General features: G+C 49.7%; 1 protein-coding gene across 1 annotated transcript; it reads left to right on the forward strand.

Moving 5' to 3' along the window:
- Positions 1-11,252: 11,252 nt before the first annotated feature.
- hapln2 (hyaluronan and proteoglycan link protein 2) lies at positions 11,253-22,253 on the forward strand. The gene is made up of 6 exons (XM_073061409.1): positions 11,253-11,494; positions 13,667-13,898; positions 16,306-16,656; positions 17,118-17,234; positions 18,024-18,209; positions 20,621-22,253. Exons 2-6 carry the CDS (start codon positions 13,769-13,771, stop codon positions 20,905-20,907), a joined length of 1,071 nt encoding a protein of 356 aa, XP_072917510.1. The 5' UTR covers positions 11,253-11,494; positions 13,667-13,768; the 3' UTR covers positions 20,908-22,253.
- The last annotated feature ends 113 nt before the right edge of the window (positions 22,254-22,366 follow it).

Here is a 22,366-nt window from a genome sequence, read left to right on the forward strand (position 1 = left end):
CTCAAAATGCTGGAGTAACTCAGCAGGCCAGGCAGCATATAGGAAAAGAACACAGTCGACGTTTCGGGCCGAAACATCAGGAGCGTTTGATGGTTTTGAGGCCTGCACTCGCTGGAGTTCAGAAGAATGAATGGGATCTCGTTCAAACATACAGAGTACTGTAAGGCCTGAATAGAGTGGATGTGGAGAGATGTTTCTTGCAGTGGAGGAGTCTAGGACCAGACGGCACAGCCTCGGAATAAGGGGACTGCCCTTATTCCCTTATTCTGCCCTTAGGACAGAAATGAGGAGGAATTTCGATGGAATTCTTTGCCACAGACGCGCATGGAGGTAAAGTCATCGGGTATATTTAAAGCTGATGTTGATAAGTTATTGATTAGTAAGGGCATCAAATGTTATGGAGAGAAGGCAGGAGTATAAGGTTGAGAGGGACAATAAATTATCTATGATGGAAAGGTAGAGTCGACCGGATGGGCCAAGTGGCCTAATTTGCTCTTGTGTCGTACGGTCTAAAATGAATCTTAACGCAGTATATGATGACATATCCGTACATTGATAATAAATGTACTTTGAACTTTGACCAGTCGAGTTCCTAGAGCAATTTGCTTCTGTATTGCATTGTCACAGATCATCTGAGCTGGCAAAGTTTTAGCATATGGGAGCACGAGAGGGGAAATGGGAACTTGGTCCATTTTGGTATGAAAAATTAAAACAGTAGATGGCCTAAGCAGTGTGAGATTGCAGAGTTGCGAGGCGTCGATGTCTTTATGGGTCCCAGTGGAGTATTCCCAAAAGGCTCATATATACAGATACAGCAAGTCATTAGGATAACTCACACTGTGTTATTGTTCATTGCAAGGGAAAAGTGGATACGAAAGTAGGAAGCTCATATTTCAGTTATATAGAACATAGCATTAGATCAGTACAGCACAGGAACTGGCCCTTCAGTGCACAGAATTCACCTGAACCAATTAAATTAGCATCAAGTACCCAAATAAACTAATTCCTTCTGCCTACACAATGTCCATGTTCTTCCATATGTTCTGCACATTCACGTCCTTAACTAAGAGTTTCTTGAACACCACTAGTGTATCATCTGCCACCACCAGCCCTGGCAGCACATTCGAGGCACCCACCACTCATTGTAAAAAAACAAATGCCCCTCACATCGCCTTTGAACTTAACCCTTCCCATCCTAAGTGTACAGAGCATGGCTAAGACCACGACTGGGGCTGTATGCATAGTGTTGGCCTCACTGTCAAAGGAAGAATGCGGTTCAGAGAGAATGGCCGGGACTGGTGCCCGGGAAAGATGCGGGAGAGTGAGGCCATGACCATAAGACATAGAAGCAGAATAAGGCCATTCAGTCCATCGAGTCCGCTCCGTCATCCTATTCTGGCTGATTTATTAAAAACACTAGAGATTATGCAGATGCTGGAAATCCAGAGCAACACACACCCACACAGAGAAGGAACTCAGCAGGTCAGGCAGCAACTATGGAAACGCATAACTGAACACGTCGACCTGCTGAGTTCCTCCAACATATTGAGTGAGTTGCTATTTTTTATCCTTCTCAAGCCCAGCCTCCTTCCTTCCTTGATGATCTGACTAATCAAGAACCTATTAACTCTGCTATAAATACTCTAAATGACTTGACCTCCACAGCCGTCCCTTGGCAATTACTTCCACAGATTGACCACCCTCTGACTGAAGACGTTCCTCCTCATCTCTGTTCTGAATCACCGTCCTTCTATGGCTGTGGCCTCTGGTTCAAGACTCGCCCACTACAGGAAACATCCCCTCCACATCCACTCTGTCTTTCAATGTACGATATGTTTCAATGAGAAATTAATGCATTTGCCTTCCTTACCACCGATTCAACCTGCAAGTTAACCTTTAGAAAATCTGAATAAGGACTCTCAAGTCCCTTTGTGTCTCTGAGTTCTGAATTTTATCTCCATTTAGGAAATAATCAGTGCCTTTAGTCCTTCTACCAAAGTGTGTGACCATACACTTCCCTACACTACATTCCATCTGTCACTTCTTTGCCTATTCTCCCAATCTGTTTCAGCTCTTCTGGAGACTCTCATTGTTATTTGCTCCTCCACCTATCTTCGATTCATCTGCAATCTTGGCCACAACCCATCAATTTCTTTATCCGAATCTTTGACATATAATGTGAAAAGAATCGATTCCAACACTGATCGGTGTGGAACACCACTAGTCACAGGCAACCAACCCAGAATAGGCCCTGTTTATTCCAACTCTTTGCCTTCTGCCAGTCAACCAATCTTTTATCCATGCTAGTATCTTTCCTGTGTTACCATGGGCTCTTAACTTGATAAGCAGCCTCGTCAAATGCCTTCTGAAAATCCAAGTAAACAATATCCCCGGACACTCCTTTCTCTATCATGTCTATTATTTCCTCAAAGAATTCCAACAGATTTGTCAAACCAGAAAATCATGCTGACTTTGGCCTACATTATCATGTACCTCCAAGTACCCTGAAACCTCAACCATAATAATGGACTCCAACATCTTCCCAAACACTGAAGTCAGACTGGTTGCCTATAATTTCCTTTCTTCTGTCTCCCTCCCTTCTTAAAGAGTGGGGTGTAATTTGCAACATTTCAGTCTTCCAGAATCATTTCAGAATCCAGTGATTCTTGAAAGATAATTACCAATGCCTCCACAATCTCTTCAGCTGCCGCTTTCGAACCCTGTGGTGTAGTCCATCTGCTCTGTGGCTTATCTACCTTCAGACTTTTCAGCTTCCCAAGCACCTTCTCCTTAGCAATACCAACTACAGTCACTTCCAGTAACCTCGAAATTCTGGCATATTGCTAGTGTTTTCCACAGTGAAAACTGATGCAAAATACTTGTTATGTTCATCTGCCATTTTTATTGCCAATATTCACTCACACCTCTCTTTTTCCTCTTTATACATCTGGAAAAAAAAAACTTCTGGTATCTTCTTTTATACTATTGGCTTTCTCACCTTCATGTTTCATCATTTCTCTCCTCATGGGTTTTTAGGTGCCCTTTGTAGGGTTTTAAAAGCTTCCCAATCCTTTAACTTCCCACTAAGTTTTGCTCTATTATATGCCCTTTCATTTGCCTTGTGCTGTCTTTGACTTCCCTTGTCAGCATGACTGCCATAGTCTCCCTTTAGAATGAATTTTCACCTTTATGATGTAGCTATCTTGCCCCTCCAACTTGCCCTCAGAAAATCCAGCCATTGCTGTTCTGCCGTCATCCCTGATCATATCCCCTTCCAGTCAACTTTGGCCAGTTCCTCTCTCGTGCCACTGTAATTCTCTTTACTCCACTGTAATACGACTACATTTGACTCTATATTTTCCCTCTCAAACTGTACGGTGAATTCTATCATATTATGATCACTGTCTCCTAACGGTTCCTTTACCTTAAGCTCCTTAATCAAATCTGGTTCATAACACAACATCTAATCCAGAATTGCTTTTCCCCTAGTGGGTTTAACATTTGACATCCATAGTAATGATGAACCTATCAAACTCCACTTTAAAGGTACCCAAAGTCTTGGCTCCACAGCTGACTGTGGAAATAAATTCCACAGATCACCACCCTCTGGTTAGAGACCACCCCTCCCCCATCCTCATCCTCCTAAACTCCAGCGAAAGGGGATACTCGAGTGAAACATGCAAGACCAGAGATGAATATTGAGCGCACATTTCCTCTTGTGGGAGAAATTGAAATTAGGAGCCGATGTTTGAAGAAAGGAATCACCCATTTATGGCAGCGATGAACGCCTGTCGGGATTTATAACTACTTTTTGCAAAGGGGGTTGTTAGCAGTTTTAGAATATTTTTAAGGTAGGGAGAGGTTGGTGCATGCTAAACAAAGTGGTGAAAGATTCATGCAAGTAGCCTGGAATGCGGGAGCTGAGGTCGCTATCAGATCAGCCCAGAACAATGAGCGGCAGGGTAGGCTCGATGGGCCGAGTGGCATGCTGCAACGAATTGCTTTCACCGGGCTGATGTGGACTGCTGTCTTCCTCGCTTGGAAAGAGGGTGCAAAGGGGTGCCGCTTTGTTTTAATGGGACATTGAACCGTGACCCTGGAGTCCGTGTCAACCTTCTTTGGCAGGCCACAGGGAGAGCTCATTTGCTCCTCCCCTCCCCGTTGGATGGAATGGGGGTGATAACATCTGGTGCACCTTATCACTTGTTTTTGTCGGCAGCACCGGTAGGGTGAGGAATGTATACTGTCTGCAGAGACATGCGCTGGCAATGGACCCAAGGTATCTCGCTCAACAGATCAGGTGCGGGTGCCGGCGATATGGGAACTACAGCCCTTCCCCTCCTGCTTTCTCTTCGTGGTGCAGTAGCAGTAACCGGCCTGTGGAAATTACACTGCGTGAGGACGGTGCCCCACAAGTTACAGAATCTCGGGAAGGGCATCCGCTCCCGGCCCCGGCCCAAATACGGTCCCACCTTTCGCCGTAACAGATCCCACTGTGAATCCCGGTGCCTGCAATAGGCAGGGAGCGCCGCACAGAGGGAGGGATGAGTGCTGATGAAGAGCCACCGTGGGAGGGGCGGTGACGAGGGTGAGCCGCGGTATGCAAGTGGTGGAGCTGAGGGTGCCTGTACTCTGAGAGGGGAGGGTACAGTGAGAGCACCATACTGTGGGAGCGACAGTGTGAAGGAGTACCGCGCTGAGGGCAGGGCGATGAGGGGAGCTCCGCTGAGAGAGGGTTCGGTGTTGGGGGGGGGGGCACTGTGGGAGGGTAAGGTGTTACTCAGGGAGCACCAAACAATAGGCATGGCAGTATCACTGTGGGAGGTGGTGCTGAGGGAGCGCCACATTGTGGTAGGGGTGATGCTGAGGGTACTTCGTGCAATGAGAGGGCCGGTGACATTGAAGGACAGGATCCGTAGAAGAGCGCGAGGTTTCGGAGTAGGAGGGGCGCTCCTTCAACTGCTCTCCTTCCTGCACCATCTGAGGGGAGAGTGACCCAAAGCTGCATCCTCAGACTCCCACCAATCTAGACATTGCCGCTGGATCCTAATATAACGCCGAGGGGCAGCAGCATTACCAGCTTCAAAGTAAATTTATTATCAAAGTATGCATGTGTACTACCCTGAGATTCATTTTCTTGCAGACAATCACAATAGAACAAATGACTACAATGCAATCAATGAAAAACTACACACAAGGACTGATAAACAACCAATCTGTATAAGAAGACAATCTGTGCAAAGATAATGATAATAATAATTACAATTATTACAGAAATCAGTAAGCGAAAACACCGAAATATGGTGGATTAAGAGGAAATTGAAAGACTATGGAACATTAACAGGGTATACATTGTCCCAATAGTAGTATCTGCAGTTGGTATCAAGCCAAAGTCACTACACAACAGAACTAAACAATTAGGGCTACAGAGCAAAATCTCTGTAAATCTTCAGAAAACCTCAATACTAAACACCACTAGAACAGTCCGAAAGTTCCTAGCAATTGAGATAAGAGTGCACTTGGCTATGCCCATGCCTCGGGCTTTTCCATCTTGAGCTCAGAAAAACAAAAGTAATAATTATTGTCATTATATATCATTTTTATTATATATCTACGCGAGCATATGCAATTCCGATCAGAAGTTCCCACCACTAAACGTAAATGAAAGCACAACCCAGAAAAGTGAAGGAATGATCACTATAGAAGCAAACGTTAACAATGGAAGAGCGTGACCGTCCATGGAAGACTCCCCACGATCTGAGCAGACTAGATGTCGACAAGAAAGCGTCGAGTGCCTTCCTCGGAGTTAGAAACATCTTCCCAGAAACAAAGGGGCTTCTTGAGGCAATACAGGACCAGCTGGCTCACACACAAATTATTTCAAACACATAATAAAAGACCAACAAATTCAAGAGGATAAATACCAAGAGAAACCAGAAACAATCCAACAAATTACAGAATCCTGCAGATGATTAACAAAATCTGATTGTTTACACGAGCACAATCAGGTTGCAAATATAATTCACCAAAATCTGGCTTTAATTTTTTTTAAAAAACTCATACCTTACAATAACTACACGGCTGATCCAGGTTTAGAGTCAAAGTCCTGCTAATTATAATACAAGCGATCTATTATTATAGATAAAACAATCCTTAATAACGGTCCGGAAATATTATAGGAAAAACAAGCAAAGGCAGCTTACTTAATAGATATAGCCATTCCAGAGACACTCAGTATACAGCAATCAATAAGCGAAAAACATCAGAAACTTGCTGAAATAAGAGAAGAAATTGAAAGTTGTGGAATATGAATAGGGTATACATTGTCCCATTACAACTACATCTACAACTACAACTATATCTATATCTACAACTGGTGTCATCCCAAAGACACCACACAATAGCATTAAACAGCAATATTTATGTAAATATCCAGAAAGTTACAATACTAAAAACCATTAGAATAGTCCTAAAGTTCCTAGCAATTGAGAAGGGAATGTGCTTGGCTATACCGTACCTCAGGTTTTCTAGCTTGAGCTGGGAAAACAATAAATAATAATAATAAGAAGAAGAAGAACAACAATAAGAAGTGAATAAATTATATTGAGAGTGTAAGTTGTAGAGTCCTTGAAAGTGAGCCCTTGTGTTGTAGAATCAGTTCAGATTTCAGTTGGGTCAAGTTTTCCACACTAGTTTAGGAGCTTGATGGTTGTAGGATAATAATTGTTCGTGAACTTGGTGATGTAGGGCCGAAGGCTCCTGTACCTCCTTCCCGAAGGCAACAGCGAGAAGAGAAAATGCCTGGATGGTAGGAGTCGTTGATGATGGATAGTGTGTGTAAGTGAGTGTGTGTGCGTGAACGTGAGGGGGTTATGTGTGTGAGTGTATGTGTGGAGGAGTGCGCGTCAGTGAATATATGTATGTGCCTGTGTGTGTTTGTGTTTATGTGTGTGTCTCTGTGTTAGTGTGTGTACGTTTGTGTATGTGTGGGTGTGCGCGCCCGCGTTAGTGTGCATGTGTTTGTGTGTGTATGTGTGTGTGTGTGTGTGTTTGTGTGTGTGTGTGTGTGTTTGTGTCTCTGTGTGTGTTTGCGTTAGTGTGTGCGCATTTGTTTTTGTGTGTGTTCACGCGCGCGCTTTTCTCTTGATTTCCACCATTTGCAGAATCTCTGTTGCCTGAAACCTATTCGGCAGGTTCTGCAGGCAATGGGTTCGTCAGTACCTTGAGGGGTTTCAACAGTGTGGATACCGGAGTGAGTTTAGTATGAGGGTGTCTGTTACTGTTCATTAGTAAGGATTCGATCTCTGAAGACAAAGCTGAAACATTTTTTCTCTCTCTCTCTTATTGTGCAGGAATTTTTGAACTTTTCTCTTCAAAGTGCGGAGGAGCAGGGTCTTGGAATAGTTTTAAGAGAGAGGCAGACCGATTCTTGATAAATGAGGGAGCCAATCGTTGTTATGGATTGGAGGGAATGCAGAATTGTGTGTGTGTGTGTGTGTGTGTGTGTGTGTGTGTGTGTGTGTGTGTGTGTGTGTGTGTGTGTGTGTGTGTGTGTGTGTGTGTGTGTGTGTGTGTGTGTGTGTGTGTGTGTGTGTGTGTGTGTGTGTGTGTGTGTTGTGCTCCATCGGTTCCTGAGTAATAATTATTACTTGAAATGACATTAAACAAACTCTAATCTAAAATCTTGAAATACTGCCAAGTGTACCGAGATCCAATGGGGAGCTTTTGTTTGCGTGTCACCCTTACATAATTCATCAAAACAAAACGCAGAGTGGAGTAGTGTTACACCTAAAGAGGAAATGAAGTGCGGGTAACCCAATCAGGTATATTTATTTTAACAATCTACTGTATTAAGACGTGATTGAAACACTGAGATAGATAATCCGGAGACATTCAGAGGACGAGAGAGGAATGATTGAAACCTAATAGCGTTGAGAATCTAGAACGGGGGGGGGGGGACACGAATTTGAAATAAAGTCATTAAGAGTCATAAAACCCTGCAGACCCTTCGGTCCATCTAGTCCTATTATTCTGCCTAAAGCTATCCACCCGCACCCGAAACATATTCCTCCATATCCCTCCCATCCATGTACCTATTCAAATTTCTCTTGAATGTTGAAATCGACCCCGCATCTATCACCTGCGCTGGCGGCTCGTTCCACACTCTTGCTACCCTGAGTGAAGAAACTCCCCCTTAAAAATTTCACCTTTCACCCTCACCTGTGACTTCTCGTTCTAGTCTCAACCAGCCTCTCTGGAAAAAGGCTTGCTTTCATTTACCCTATCTATGACCTTCATGATTGCCTATATCGTTATTAAATCTCCGCTCATTCTCCTATGCTGTTTCTGCAGTTAAGAGAGATTATGTAATATTTATCTCTCTCTGTCTGTGAGCCTTTAGAACTTCAAAGTTCGGTGGAAACAGTCTTTTCATACTTTCAGTGCGAACTCTGCGAGATTGCTGATAAGGTAATGATATCACAGATAGACAAGAATGCGGCCCTGAGATTTCAGTCAGCTCATCTAGTTAGCTCGAGGTGCCGATTAACCTTCATCTGTTTTGGATTTTTGCGTTTCTATTTTCCCTCAGCTGATATATCTTGTTATTTGTATACTTCGGCTCCACCAGTCGCTGAGGTGCGGCGCTGGGAGAGTCAGCCAGAGAGATAACGTCCTGCTCACGGGACCTATGGCTGACCCCGGCTCGGAGGATCCGGTTCTCCCACATACCGCCGCTGATCTCCTGCCTTGATTCTACTTATCTCGATGAAACTCTGGGCCAGAATGCCGCGAGCCCCCCCCCCCCTCAACTCCCACACCCGCACACACACACACACACGGCGTGGAGGAGGTGGGGGACGGGGTACGTGTGCAGTGCAGTGGGTATCAAGGCTGTTTGCCGGTATCTGCCTAGTCCTGGAGTCATGTGTGCCCTGTCGAGGAGGGTGGTGAGGTGGGGAGGAGAGGGGGGCGTCCCTCAGTTTAGCCAGTTCACTGTATAACTCTATCCACACCTCTCTCTCTCTCTCGCTCTCTCTCTCTCCAGCTCCACGCACATACATGTGCACAGACAGACAGAAACACAAGCGCGCGCACACACACACACGCACGCACACACACACACACACACACACACACACACACACACACACACACACACTCACACTGACATACCTCAGTCTCTCTCCCCACAGTCTTGTTTACATTCTCTCACGCACATGATCCTTCATTCACACTCTCTCGTCCCTTTCGTCTTTCCCCCCTTTTTCCCTCCCTCCCCGTATTTCCTTCTTTCCCTCTTCTCTCCACACTCTCCACTCTTCTCCCCACCCCCCGCTTGACCGCTCCCCCCTCTCTGTGTCTCAAGTTAGACAGACACGTACAAGCCCAGGTCGTTATTTCACGACCATTCAGAGCTGAAACCCCCCTTTACCACTCGCTGCACTCTACCCTCTGCACAAATCCTCATAACTCAAAAGGAGCCCGTTCACCCGCTCGATCGATACCAGCGCGGCAATCCCACTTCCCCACTTTCCCTGTAACCAATTCTCTACACATCTCTATCAACTCCTCCCAGATTTCACCCCTCTACCCCACACCAGAGGTCATGTGCAGCAGCAGATTAACCCACTGAACTCATGTGTTTTGAGGATGTGGGAGGAATCCGCAGCACATAAAACAAACTGGTCACAGTGAGAAAGAGCAAACCACACAGACAGCGTTGGCGGTCGGGACTGAACTTAGCCTCACCGCACCCACCTCCTCACCCCACTCCCCGGTGTGAGCACGGTGCCTGCCCGCGGTGCTGGGGCCACGTGGTGACAGTGTGACACACTCACAATGCCAGCGTTGTGTGGGCAGCGCCCGCCACTATACCGACCCTCCTGCAGTGTGTCACCCTGCGCAGGAACACTATCAAAGGGCCCTTTCAGGCTATACACTCCGGCTCACGCTCAAAAGTCAGTTTACATTGCTAATCCCAGAGCCCGCTCTACGGATCGTCTCTCACCCTCCCTGCTCGGGACCTTCATCTCTGTCTATGCTCCAAGGGTGACCACCCATCCTTCTCTCTCTCTCTCTTTCTCGCTGTCTCTCTCTTTCTCGTTCTCATCTCTACTTCTCTCCCTCTCTCACACTGTCTCTTGTCGTTCTCCTTTCTATCTCTCTTTCATTCTCTCTCTCTCTGCTACTCCCCGTCTTGTCTGCCTGCCTTTTTCTGTCGCTCTCTGTGTCTCTCTTGTTCTCTTTTTCATTATCCTCCTGTCTCTGAATCTCTCTCTCTCCCATTTCTCCCTGTTCCTCTGTAATCTTGTTTCCTCTCTAAGTATGCCCCGCTCTCATTTGTTAAAGTTGTCAAAACAAGTCAAACCAATGAAGCTGATAGTTGAAGTGGCAGTACTGAGGTAGCTGTGCACTGTGGGACGAACAGTGAGGGAGCGCTGTGCTGTGGTAATGACATTGAGGGAGTCTGTTACTCCGGGAGAGGCAGAGGGAGCTCGGGGACTGCGACGGGCTGTGAAGGAGTGACGCACGATGCGGAGACAGAGGGCAGGTCGGGCTATGGGAGGGTCAGAGAAGGAGCGCCGTACTGTGGGAGTAGCAATTAGCGCTATGTTGTGGGTGGTCGGTGATGGAGCGCCACATCGGAAGGGCCAGATCGTGGCATTGTGGGAGGCGAGGAGCCACACTCTGGGAGGGGCCGGTGAGGGAGCCAGGCACTGTGGGAGAGGCAGAGTGAGTGCCGCACTATTGGGGGGAGGGAGCGCAACAGTCTGGGAGGAGCAGTGAGGGAGCACACTGTAAGGAAGAGGAAAGGGAAAGAGGGAGGCGAAAGATAAAGTCAGAGAGGTATTAAATTCATAAAAAGAATTGGAATAGAGAGAGAGTGAGAAACAAAGAGTGATGAGGGGCGTCTTTCTTGAACTCTCGGGGCTCTCTGCCCCCGCACTCTCTCTGCCATTTCCCTCCCCCTCCACCACCCCGATTTTATTGTCGGATGTTGGATGCGGTGACCTATTTAAGAAAGAGCTGATAGCCGGGATCTGGCGGTGCCCCTGGCCAGATGGAAACCTGACGCTGCCGAACGGTGGGCTGGAGGGGCGAGAAGGGTTTCAATGGGGCAGAGGCGAAACTTGAGCTCCGCAGAGACTTCCAAGACAAACCCTCTTTTTGACAGCTGGACGTTAATCGCCCGCCTTCAAGCACAAAACAATGGGACAGAGAACAATTGGACACAAACACAGTTCAGGGCAGAGAAAAGCGGCTCTTGTTCGTGGCTCTAGGGACGCGGGTTACGTCCGCCCGATAACAATAGACACAGCCCGGGGCTCGTTAAACAACTTGTCACTGTAAGCCTAGCATTGAGAGAGCGCTCTGTGTGTGAGAGACAGAGAGCCGCTGGGCTGGCACGGGGCAGGTCCCAGCTCCCTGAGGACCTCCTGAAATCAACCCCCTCCCCCACCGATACACAGCCGGGGCAATTGAACTGTTGGAGGTAAGGGTGGTCTGTGGGGGTGGAGGTAGTGGGGTGGTTGGATTGGGAGGATATCGGATGCCAGTGAGGGATGTGCAGTGGTTTGGTTCTGTGAACCGGGTTGGGCTGGAGTTTCTGGGGTTGAACGGCTGGGTCTGGGAATGGAGTCTGGTGGATTGAGTCGTGTCGGGGTGGGGGAGGGGGAATGTTGAGCATGGTGAAGCTATCGGGTCCGAATCGGGCGAGTTTGAGGGTGGGGATCACTTTTAGAGGAGGCTGAGGATTCGCCTCATGCCGGTGGTCAAGGTGATGGGGGAGAATGTAGGAAGCGGGGGGAGCCTTATTGGATCAGGGTGATGGGGTTAAGGACAGAATGGTTCAAGGCTGGTGTTAGATTAGGTGGTGTAAGGTTAGGGGTGGAGGGTGTAAGATCAGTGAGAGGGCGTGGTATTAGAATGGGGAAGGGCGGTGAAAGCATAGGGTCAGGAGATAGGCGCGGGTCAAGGCGGAATTGTCTTTTAGGTCATGGTAGGATGGAGTCAATATTGGGTCGGCGTTGGCTTAGAGTGGGATGGTGCGGCTGTGTGGGAGTCAGGGGTGGGATATGTTGGGGATGGGTGAGGAAATGTTCGGCTATGGTGTAAAACGCTGTGGATGAATGGGGATGGGTTGGGTTATGGTGGGTGATGTTGAGGGTGGGTTGGGAAGGTTTCGTGGTTGACTGAGTACGGTACAAGAGTGTGAAAGGGTGAGGTAGTCTCGGGGTCACATTAGGGTTGGGGTTAAATTGTGGGCAGGGTGAGGTGGTATTTGTTTCGGGGATAGGCCAGGGGTGTATTAGGGGAAGGCATAGGTTAGTGGATGGGGTCAGGGAATGGGCGTAGGCGAAAGCTCACACTGAGTTACATTGGAGAACAGGATGAGCTAGACTGGATTTTGTCTGATGGACTGATGTTGGGCTGGAGCCAGATTTGGTCTGGTTGGCTGCCGGTGACTACGATATTCCCCAGGAATAGGGGTTGAACCCGCTATTTTTTACCTTATGTTAATGATCTGAATGACGGAATTAATTGTTTAGTGGCCAAGTTTATTGATGGTACAAAGATAAGTGAAGAGGCAGGTCATGTTGAAGAAGCAGAGAGTCTACAGAAGGACAGATTAGGAGAATGGGCAAAACAGTGGCAGATGGAACATAATCTAAGGAAGTGCATCTCTAGTTGAAGGAATAAAGGCGTAGGCGATCTTATAATTGGGAGGACATTCAGAAATCGGAGGTTCAAAGGAACTTGAAATTCCTTCTGCAAGATTACCTAAAGGTTAATTTGCAGGTTGAGTCAGTAGCAAGGAAGGGAAATGCAAAGTTAGCATTCATTTCCAGAGAACTGAAATATAAAAAGCAAGAATGTAATCCTGAGCTTTTCTAAGACTTTGGTCACGCCGCACTTGGAATACGATGAGCAGTTTTCAGCCCCTTATCTAAGAAAGGATGTGCTGGCTTTGCAGAGGGTCCAGAGGGGGTTCGCGAGAATGATTCCAGGAATTAATCGGTTAACGTATGAGAAGCGTTTGATAGCTCTGGGCCTGTACACGCTGGAGCTTAGGGTGATGAGAGAGGATCTCATTGAGATCTGTCAAATGTCATTGAAAGGCCGAGATAGAGTGGGAGTTGAGAGGCTATTTCGAATAATGCAAGAGCTTAGGACCAGAGGGCACAACCTCAGAATACAAAACCGCCCCTTTAGAAGAGATGAGGTTGAATTCCTTTAGCCAGAGGGTGGCGAGTCTGTGGAATTCATTACGGATGGCTGTGAAGCGGATGTTGATAGGTTTTAAAGCGGATGTTGATAAGTTATTGATTGGTTGGGAGTGGCAAAGACAACGGGAAGAAGGCAAAAGACTGGGACTTAAAGGGAATAATAAGTTGGGCATGATCTATTGGCGAAGGACACTCGACGGGCTGAATGGCCTAATTCTGCTCATGTGTCTGGTGCGGATGGTTTGGGGGAATGGGCAGACATGTTAGGCCAAAAGGCCTCCTTCTCCAGCATAAGAAACGACGGGGACTTGGCATGGCTGAGGAGAGAGAGAGAGAGAGAGAGAGAGAGAGAGAGGGAGAGAACAGGGGGAATAGAGAAACGAAATAGACTGAGAGGCCTCGACTGCGGCCACGGACATTAATCATTTCCTCGCCAGGCTGCCACTCCAGCCAAGCTCCGGCCGTCGGACGAACTACAGTCCGGCTTTCCTACCAGCCTGCTCAGCTCTCTGTGGACGAGGACACCCCCACCGCCCTCCATGAGGACGCCGATCCTGCTGCTAACTCTGGGCTATGGCTGGTGCCTGGCCCAGGCCGGTCCGATCTACTACACGTCCCAGGGAGGACATTACATCGAAGACCTCAGGCAGCGCACCCGCGGAGATCAAGGTACTGCCAACTTCCTTGCCCTTCCTAATAGACTAGCTCCAACCACACGTTGCCCGGTGATCTTCCCTGCACTGATCTTTCATTCCGTCCACTTAAAATCCTCCCAGGAGTCAGCGACATTTCTGGTTTCGCGGGTTAGGGGAAGAAATCTGTACCACAGTCACCATCAATCTGGCTTTCACAAAAAATGGTGCAGGAACTCTGCGGCCAGGCAGCATCTATGGAGGGAAATGGACAGTCGACGTTTAGGGCCGACGCCTGAATTCAGACTTTCCGATCTGAATTTATTGAGTTCCTCCAGCATTTTTCTGCCTGTTGCTCAAAATTCCCTACATCTGCAGTCCTTGTGAAAGATCACGGCCCGGACCGTCGACTATTTATTCCCCTTCCATAGACGGGGCCGAGTTGCTGCCTTGCTGAGTTGTTCCAGCATTTTGTGCGCGCGTGTGTTGCTCTGGATTTCCAGAATCTGCAGAACTCCACGATTGCAAACACACAGCTGCCGCGCTATCTATTTTTATAAAATCCCATCCGAGTCTCAGCTCCAGGAAAAACAAACCCCGTTATCAAATCTGTTTTGATATCTCAAGTCCTGCATTCCAGACAAGGTCCCTGTGAATCTTTTGTGACCCTTCTCTAGTTTAATCCAATCCTTCCTGTAGAGAGCTGAAATGGAGAAAGCTTGAGGGCGAAAGACTGCCAAGATCGGTCTGGAAAGCTCCAGCAGAATTTCCACGGGATCCAGCTAGGCCAGGATGATGTTGTAGTGTCTACAGTTGTGAAGATCAGACCAAGATCGGGCAGCCGAGCACAAGGAAGTTCCATCCCAGAGACAGCTGGGGCCATAGGAGGAGGGATGGGGAGCAGTCAGAACTTCACCTTAGCAAACCTGTAGCGTTCTCCGGGTTCCATATGTCACCAGTCCACAGGATGGGGCACTTGCTAAAGGGAAAATTCAGAAAAACCTTTGAGACGGTGTAGAGGGAGCTTTTGTGACTAACACCAGGAGTCTGTCCACCCGACAGGGTAGAGACAGCTTCACACTGTGTCTGACCCCAGGAGAGAGTGATGGGACGGTGTGGAGTGAATTTCGCCCAGTGTCTAACCCTGTGAGTGTATGATGGGACAGTGCAGAATGAGCTGGACTAATATATCAGCGTTCCTTCACCGTCGCTGGAACTCCTTCTCTAACGACAGTATTGGCTTTTACTCACACTTCAGTTATTACATCGATTTAAGAAGGCAGCTTACCGCCAGCAGGTGGGGATAGCACAGTGTACAGGAAACCAGCGTCCCTAGTCCGAATGCATTAATGAACATCGGTCTGTGTCTAATCCATGTTGATTTTCGGTTAGGGAACTTGATCTTTTCTCACCGCTACTTTCAGGCAGCAGATACCGGAGTCTGTTGTTACACACCACTGGAGTCAGTGAGAGCTCCTTCCCTTCAACCACCGACAGGGGCAGCGCTAACCATAACTCAGCAACGGCACACAAGCGTCCACCTCCCGCAATATCATGGACCAGTCTCTGATTTTTAGAAACATAGAAACATAGAGAATCTACAGCACCATACAAGCCTTTCGGCCCACAAAGCTGTGCTGAACATGTCCCTACCTTAGAAATTACCTAGGGCTACCCATAGCCCTCTATTTTTCTAAGCTCCATGTATCTATCCAGGAGACCCTATCGCATCCGGCTCCAACACCGTCGCCGGCAGCCCATTCCACGCACTCACCACTCTCTGCGTAAGAAACCTGCCCCTGACACCTACTTTACGCTCATACCTTCTGCAACACAACGTTCGTTGTCTTATATAAATTTTAGTTCAAGTTCAATTTCTTGCCATCCAATCGCACACACGTATATCGCCAAAAGAAACAACGTTCCTCCGCACCAAGGTGCGCAACACACCATACATATAACTCACACACATAACACAGAAAGGAACATTACCTCAAATAAATTGACAAATTAGAAGGTGCACCTCCGTCACAAGTTAAAAAGTAAACAGTCTAACTCTACTGGTGCATCATGTATAATGAGACCTGGCTGGTGGCAGGGATTTCAGTATTTTACGGCCTGAGGGAGGAAGTTGTTTTCCTTCTAACAGTTTTTGTCCTAAAGCCACGATACCTCCTGCCCGATAGAAGGGGGTCAAAGAGAACGTTGGACAGAAGGGAGGAATCATTAAGAATGTTAAGAGCCCTCCGTACGCAGCCCTCCGAATAAATATAAAATTATGTACGTATATTAGCTGTTTTATGTTTCCACGTTCCTGTGACACTGCTGCGAGTAGCCGTTCAGGGAACTTGCTCACCTGACAATAAACTGGCCTTGATGTGAATCTTGAGCTATTGACCTTAGGCTTTCTCTCTCTCTCTCTCTCTATTACTTCCGGTGGTTAGCTGTGCTGGGATACGTCCGGTACCTGGAGAACTCTAGCCCCAGCGTGGTGACGTCCCGTCGAGGGGCCAACGCAACGTTACCCTGCCGCATGCGGTTCGTGCCCAACGGATACCGGGTGAAGTGGGTAAAGGTGAACGGGTCACCACTAGAGAACATTGTGCTGGTGGGTAACAGCCTCCAGCAGAAGGGCTACGGGGCATTCGCCAGGAGGGCATACCTCCGCAGACTCGACAAGTACGACGTGTCTCTGCTTTTGCTTGACGTCCGTCTGGAAGATGCCGGGAAGTTCAAGTGCGAACTCATCAACGGCGTGGACGACGAAGCAGCCGAGCTCGAGCTGCAGCTCGATGGTAGGATATCCCCATCCCCTCCGGCCCGTCTTCCCCGTGTTCCCTGCCCGCTCCAACTCTATTCACCAGTCAGGTCACACCGTGGCTATCACCTTCTACACCTCTCCCTCTAACATCCTCCAGTACCTACACCCTATCTCCCACTGTAACCCCACCGGCCACTATACGCCTCTGCGACCCACCATCCCTTCCCGTATCTGTAATCCCTCCGGCCTCTACACCCTTCCATCTCTACAACCTTCAGGGCCCTATAAAACTCCTGTTTCAGCGACTCCTTCCGGCCGATATACGCCCCTCTACGTCTCTGTGACACACTCTAGACCTTACAACTCTCCCCGTCTCTATAACCCCTCAGGCCCTACACCCATCCCAGGCTCTGCAACCCTCCCCTGACCCTAAGTGCTCACTAGTACCGGAACCCCGTCTGCTGACATTTAAACGTTTGTCTCTTCCGTTACCAGGAGTCGTGTTCCCTTACGAGTCCCGGCAGGGTCGCTACCAGTTCAACTACTACCAGGCGGTGCGGGCGTGTGCAGGCCAAGACGCCAAGCTCGCCACCTTCCAACAGCTATTCCAAGGTAAAGGCCAGAGAGTCGGTCCCAGCCAACTGTGGCCCCTGGAAATAATGGGAGGGGTGGAGGAGACCCTCGACCAGGAGAGCCGGAGGGGTTGTGGGCTGATCTTCCTGGCGAGCCCGACAGAGATGGGGAGAGGGAAGATCGACGTCAACTCCGTAGCCACGTTGGGGGAAGTAGGCGTGTCCGGGAACTGACCATCAGGTCTTGAATTTCTGGGGAGATGGTCACATGAGCCACGGAGGGTGTTGGAGTGGGATTGTCACCCTGAAAACGGTTTCGCTAGCCGGGCTGGGGCTGAAGCGCTCTACCACTGTTTTAAAAAGTAGAATGCCGGCCCTTCCAAGAGTAGTTGAGATCGCCAGATCGTCAGCTATTCGACTCCTTCACCGGCCGCCAGATTGCAGTGCGCCGTCATCGATCATTATACACTCCAGTGTTTCCATCCCACAGCAGGGCGCTCCCTCAGCTCCCCACCTGCAGGTCGGCGCTCCCTTGTTGATGATCTCACCGGGAAGTGTGAGAGGAAATAGTTCCCACCTGCAGGGGGCGTGATGCCTCGCTAGGCCGAACAGTTAGTCAAAGCCAAGAGCTCCCGGTCTCTCCCAGAGTACTAAGGTAGCTGTGCACTGCTGTAACTGGGGTGGTGGGGGAGAGAATGGGGCTACACGGTTTTAAGCGCCGGAGGGTGTTAAACAGACGGGCAGATGTGTAGGGACCGAAGATACAGGGTTGGGTGTAGGGACCAGAAGGGTAACGTTGACGCTCTAACACGGCTCTCCCGCCCACAAGAATGGGAGCGGGGCCTGGACTGGTGTAACGCGGGCTGGTTGGAGGACGGAAGTGTGCAGTATCCGGTGATGGAGCCGCGGGATGAGTGCGGGGGCCGCCACCTTCCCCCGGGCATCAGGAGCTACGGACTGCGGAACAAGCAGCGGGAACGCTACGACGCATTCTGCTTCACATCCAGCATCAAGGGTGAGTCACTTCCTTCCGCACAGCACGATCCCAGGGCGCTGCCTCCGCCGCTGCGGGTGGTCCTCGGCAGCTTGGGAGAGTATCCTGGGGAAAATCCGATCCGATCTCTGGTGTGTCCTGCTCGTACGCTCTGCTTGTGACCACAAGGGTTTACTCCCAGGTGTCCCGCTTCCTCCCTCATTCCAACGATCTGTGGGGCCAGTGGGTTCATCAGCCGCTGTAAATTCCACCTCTTCCTACTTTCCCAACACTGTGTGAGTGCAGGGTAGAAGCTGGGGCAGAAGACTTGATAGGAATATAGAGAGAATAAAACTGGATTGGCGGAATATTACTGGATAGTACAGATTCGAGGGCCGAACAGTAAACGCTTAGAGTGATATAGGCTGATCACTGACAAACGGGACTATCTCAGAACGACGCTTGGTCGGCAGATTCAACAGGGAGATGGATCATCTGACAGGAATTAGCCGTGGGAGAGGAGAAGACGAACGTAGGACCCTGTGGACTGCTCTTAAAGCCAATACGTAAATGACGGGCCGAATTGTGTCCTTGCTGTAGCTCCTATGAAACTCTGGGACATCTCGGAGTCAGGTCCTGTCTGGTTCGTTGTTTGGCCTGATGTGCAAGACAAGCTATCGGTGGTGACGACGTTGAAATCAAGCCGCAAATTGTCTTCTAGAGAAGTTCAGCCATCCAGCAGCATCTGTGGGGGAAGGGGTTGGGAGAGTGGGGTTGATGCACAGTATCGGTCCGGAACGTCGACAGTTGCTTTCCTCCTACAGATCCTATTGATCTGTGACGGGATCCCTTTTCCCTTTAGCCCCAGGACCTGGTGACCACGAGGTAGCTCGATGAGGGAGAACACGCTGCCAGAAACAGGCAACACCGCCCCCTTTTGGAGGACGAAAGCTGCTCCCAACCTATCACACAAACCACACTGTCCGTGTTCCTGCGAGTGTCTGATAAGACTGGTGTGCATGAAATTTCATTCTGCCTGACTCCGGGAGTGTGTGATGGGACAGCGTAGAGGGAGCTTCATTCTGTGTCTGACACTAAGAATATGTAACGGGATAGTGTAGGGGGAAGTTCATTCTGTGCCTGACTCCGAGAGTGTCTGATGGGACAGTGTAGAGTGAGCTTCACTCCGTGTCTGACCCCGGGAGTGTGCGATGGGACGTTGTACAGTGAGTTTCACTCCGTGTCTGACCCCGGGAGTGTGCGATGGGACGGTGTACAGTGAGCTTCCCTGCGTGTCTGACCCAGGAGTGTGCGATGGGACGGTGTACAGTGAGTTTCACTCCGTGTCTGACCCCGGGAGTGTGCGATGGGACGGTGTACAGTGAACTTCACTCCGTGTCTGACCTCGGGAGTGTGCGATGGGACGGTGTACAGTGAACTTCACTCCGTGTCTGACCCCGGGAGTGTGGGATGGGACGGTGTACAGTGAGTTTCACTCCGTGTCTGACCCCGGGAGTGTGCGATGGGACGGTGTACAGTGAGCTTCCCTGCGTGTCTGACCCCGGGAGTGTGCGATGGGACGGTGTACAGTGAGCTTCCCTGCGTGTCTGACCCCGGGAGTGTGCGATGGGACGGTGTACAGTGAGCTTCCCTGCGTGTCTGACCCCGGGAGTGTGCGATGGGACGGTGTACAGTGAGCTTCCCTGCGTGTCTGACCCCGGGAGTGTGCGATGGGACGGTGTACAGTGAACTTCACTCCGTGTCTGACCCCGGGAGTGTGCGATGGGACGGTGTACAGTGAACTTCACTCCGTGTCTGACCCCGGGAGTGTGCGATGGGACGGTGTACAGTGAACTTCACTCCGTGTCTGACCCCGGGAGTGTGCGATGGGACGGTGTACAGTGAACTTCACTCTGTGTCTGACCCCGGGAGTGTGCGATGGGACCGTGTACAGTGAACTTCACTCCGTGTCTGACCCCGGGAGTGTGGGATGGGACGGTGTACAGTGAACTTCACTCTGTGTCTGACCCCGGGAGTGTGCGATGGGACCGTGTACAGTGAACTTCACTCCGTGTCTGACCCCGGGAGTGTGGGATGGGACGGTGTACAGTGAGCTTCCCTGCGTGTCCGAACTCGGAAGTGTGTATTAAGATGGTGGAGGGAGCTTCACTCTGAGTCTGACAAGAGTTTGTGTGATGAGATGGTACAGAAAATGTGATGCTCGGAGTAACCCAATACTGGAGGGGCTCAACAGGTTAGACAGCATTTATGGAAGGGGAACTGTGGTCAGTCCCGGTGAAGGGTCTCAGCCAGAGTCGTGGACTGTTTATTTTCATCCATAGATTCTGCCTGACCTGCTGAACTCCTCCAACACACTTTGTGCATTGCTCGAGATGTCCAGCATCTGTAGTACCTCTTGTGTCTCTGTCTAACCCGTTCCCATTCCGCTCCAGGTTACGTCTATTTCCGGAAGAACTCCCAGATGCTGGACTACCGCCGGGCAGTGAGTATCTGCCGCAGTGAGGGAGCCACCATCGCCAAGGTCGGACAGCTGTACGCTGCCTGGACTTTCTCCCGCCTGCACCGTTGTGAGCCCGGCTGGCTAGCCGACGGCAGCGTCCGCTTCCCCATTGTCACCCCGCGCTCCCAGTGCGGCGGTCCAGAGCCAGGAGTCCGCACCCACGGCTTCCCAAACCGAGCGCTGCGTCAGTACGGCGTGTACTGTTACAAGCGGCGGTAGGAAGCTCATCCCCTTGGTACGGTCCGAGACGGAGCAGCAACCCGCAGAGGTGCCGGCAGAGGAAGCTGGAATTCCTCCGGAGATTACACCGGAATCCCTTCATTCGGAGCGCTGACCAGACCCAGAGTGTTCGCTCGGCTGCTCCAATATGGTGCGTGGCAGATCCAGTTAAGGCCACGTCCACTTCTGTAGCTCTTTGCCCCTCCCTCCCACCACCCCGGTAGGCAGCTCCTGCCTCCCCCTCAACCCTCTGTCCGGACGCCCGCAGGCAATAACAGCACTCTGCACTCATCTAGCACATTCCACCAACCCCTAAATGGCCCAAGGGATGAGAGATTTTGTGGGGCTGTAAAGGGGCGACTATAAGGACTGTCAGAGAGAGATGGAGTAGAGGGACAGGACGTTTGGGGAGAGAGAGTGATGGAGAGGGAGTGAGACGATGGACAGAGAACAGACGAATTGGACAGAGGGACAAGGATGTTGGAAAGAAAGTGTAGGAGAGTGAGGGAGGGAGAGAGGGGGGACAGATAAATGTAGGGGAGTTTGAGGGAAAGAGAGAGAGGGGTAAAGGAGAGAGTTTATACTTGGATGCTTGAACTATGGCTGCGGCGCCTCGCAAGTTCCACATGCACACACCACCTCGAGCAGTTGAAGACTCTGTTTAAAGTAACGGGAGGGGGAGTCGAGCGGTTGGAGCTACTGGCTAGTTAACCCGTTCGTTGCTGTTTTCCCCATTTTCTGAACATTACACTCAGTGTGCCACAACTTTGTCCGACCACTTAAGGTGTCAACGCCCCTTTGAAACCTTCCTCAACTTACTTTCACCCATCCCTTTATCCCCTCTTTTTCTCTCCACTCCCTTTCCCTTTCAACTTCTCTCTTTCTCTGTCTACCGCTGCCCCATCTCCCTCTCCATTTCTCTCTCCTTCCCGTTCATCTCCTCCCCTTTCTTTCTCTCTCCTCTATTCCCTCTCTCCCCCTCCTCCTTCCCCCCGTATCTGTTCTTCCACTTTCTCCTGTTCCTCTCCTACCCGCCCATAGTCATCTTCAATGACATCCGCGTTGTTTATATGAATCGAAAAGATGGCGGTCCCAGCTCCGATCCCCATGACGCAAAACTCCTTCCTCCTTTTCACCCAGAGAAACACCCACGTATGGTAAACCTCTGCTTCCAGCCAGCCAGCCTCCCATCCAGACCAACGTACGCCCTTCCAATCCCCGAGTTTATATCCACCACAGTAGCATTTGATTCGTTCCTTATGGAAATCTCAGTGTATTATATCCAAACCTGCAAACAGGTAACATCTCCAATAAATTGGCCAAAATGAACGGCTTTTCACAACCCATCTCTCTGTCACACGCTCTTCTTGATATAAAAATATATGCATGAGATTTCTGTTTTTACATATTTTATTTTTATTTAGAGATACAGAGCGGAACAGGCCCTTCTGAGTCATCG

This window comes from Hemitrygon akajei, chromosome 11 (assembly GCF_048418815.1).
Source record: "Hemitrygon akajei chromosome 11, sHemAka1.3, whole genome shotgun sequence".
Lineage (NCBI taxonomy): Eukaryota > Metazoa > Chordata > Chondrichthyes > Myliobatiformes > Dasyatidae > Hemitrygon > Hemitrygon akajei.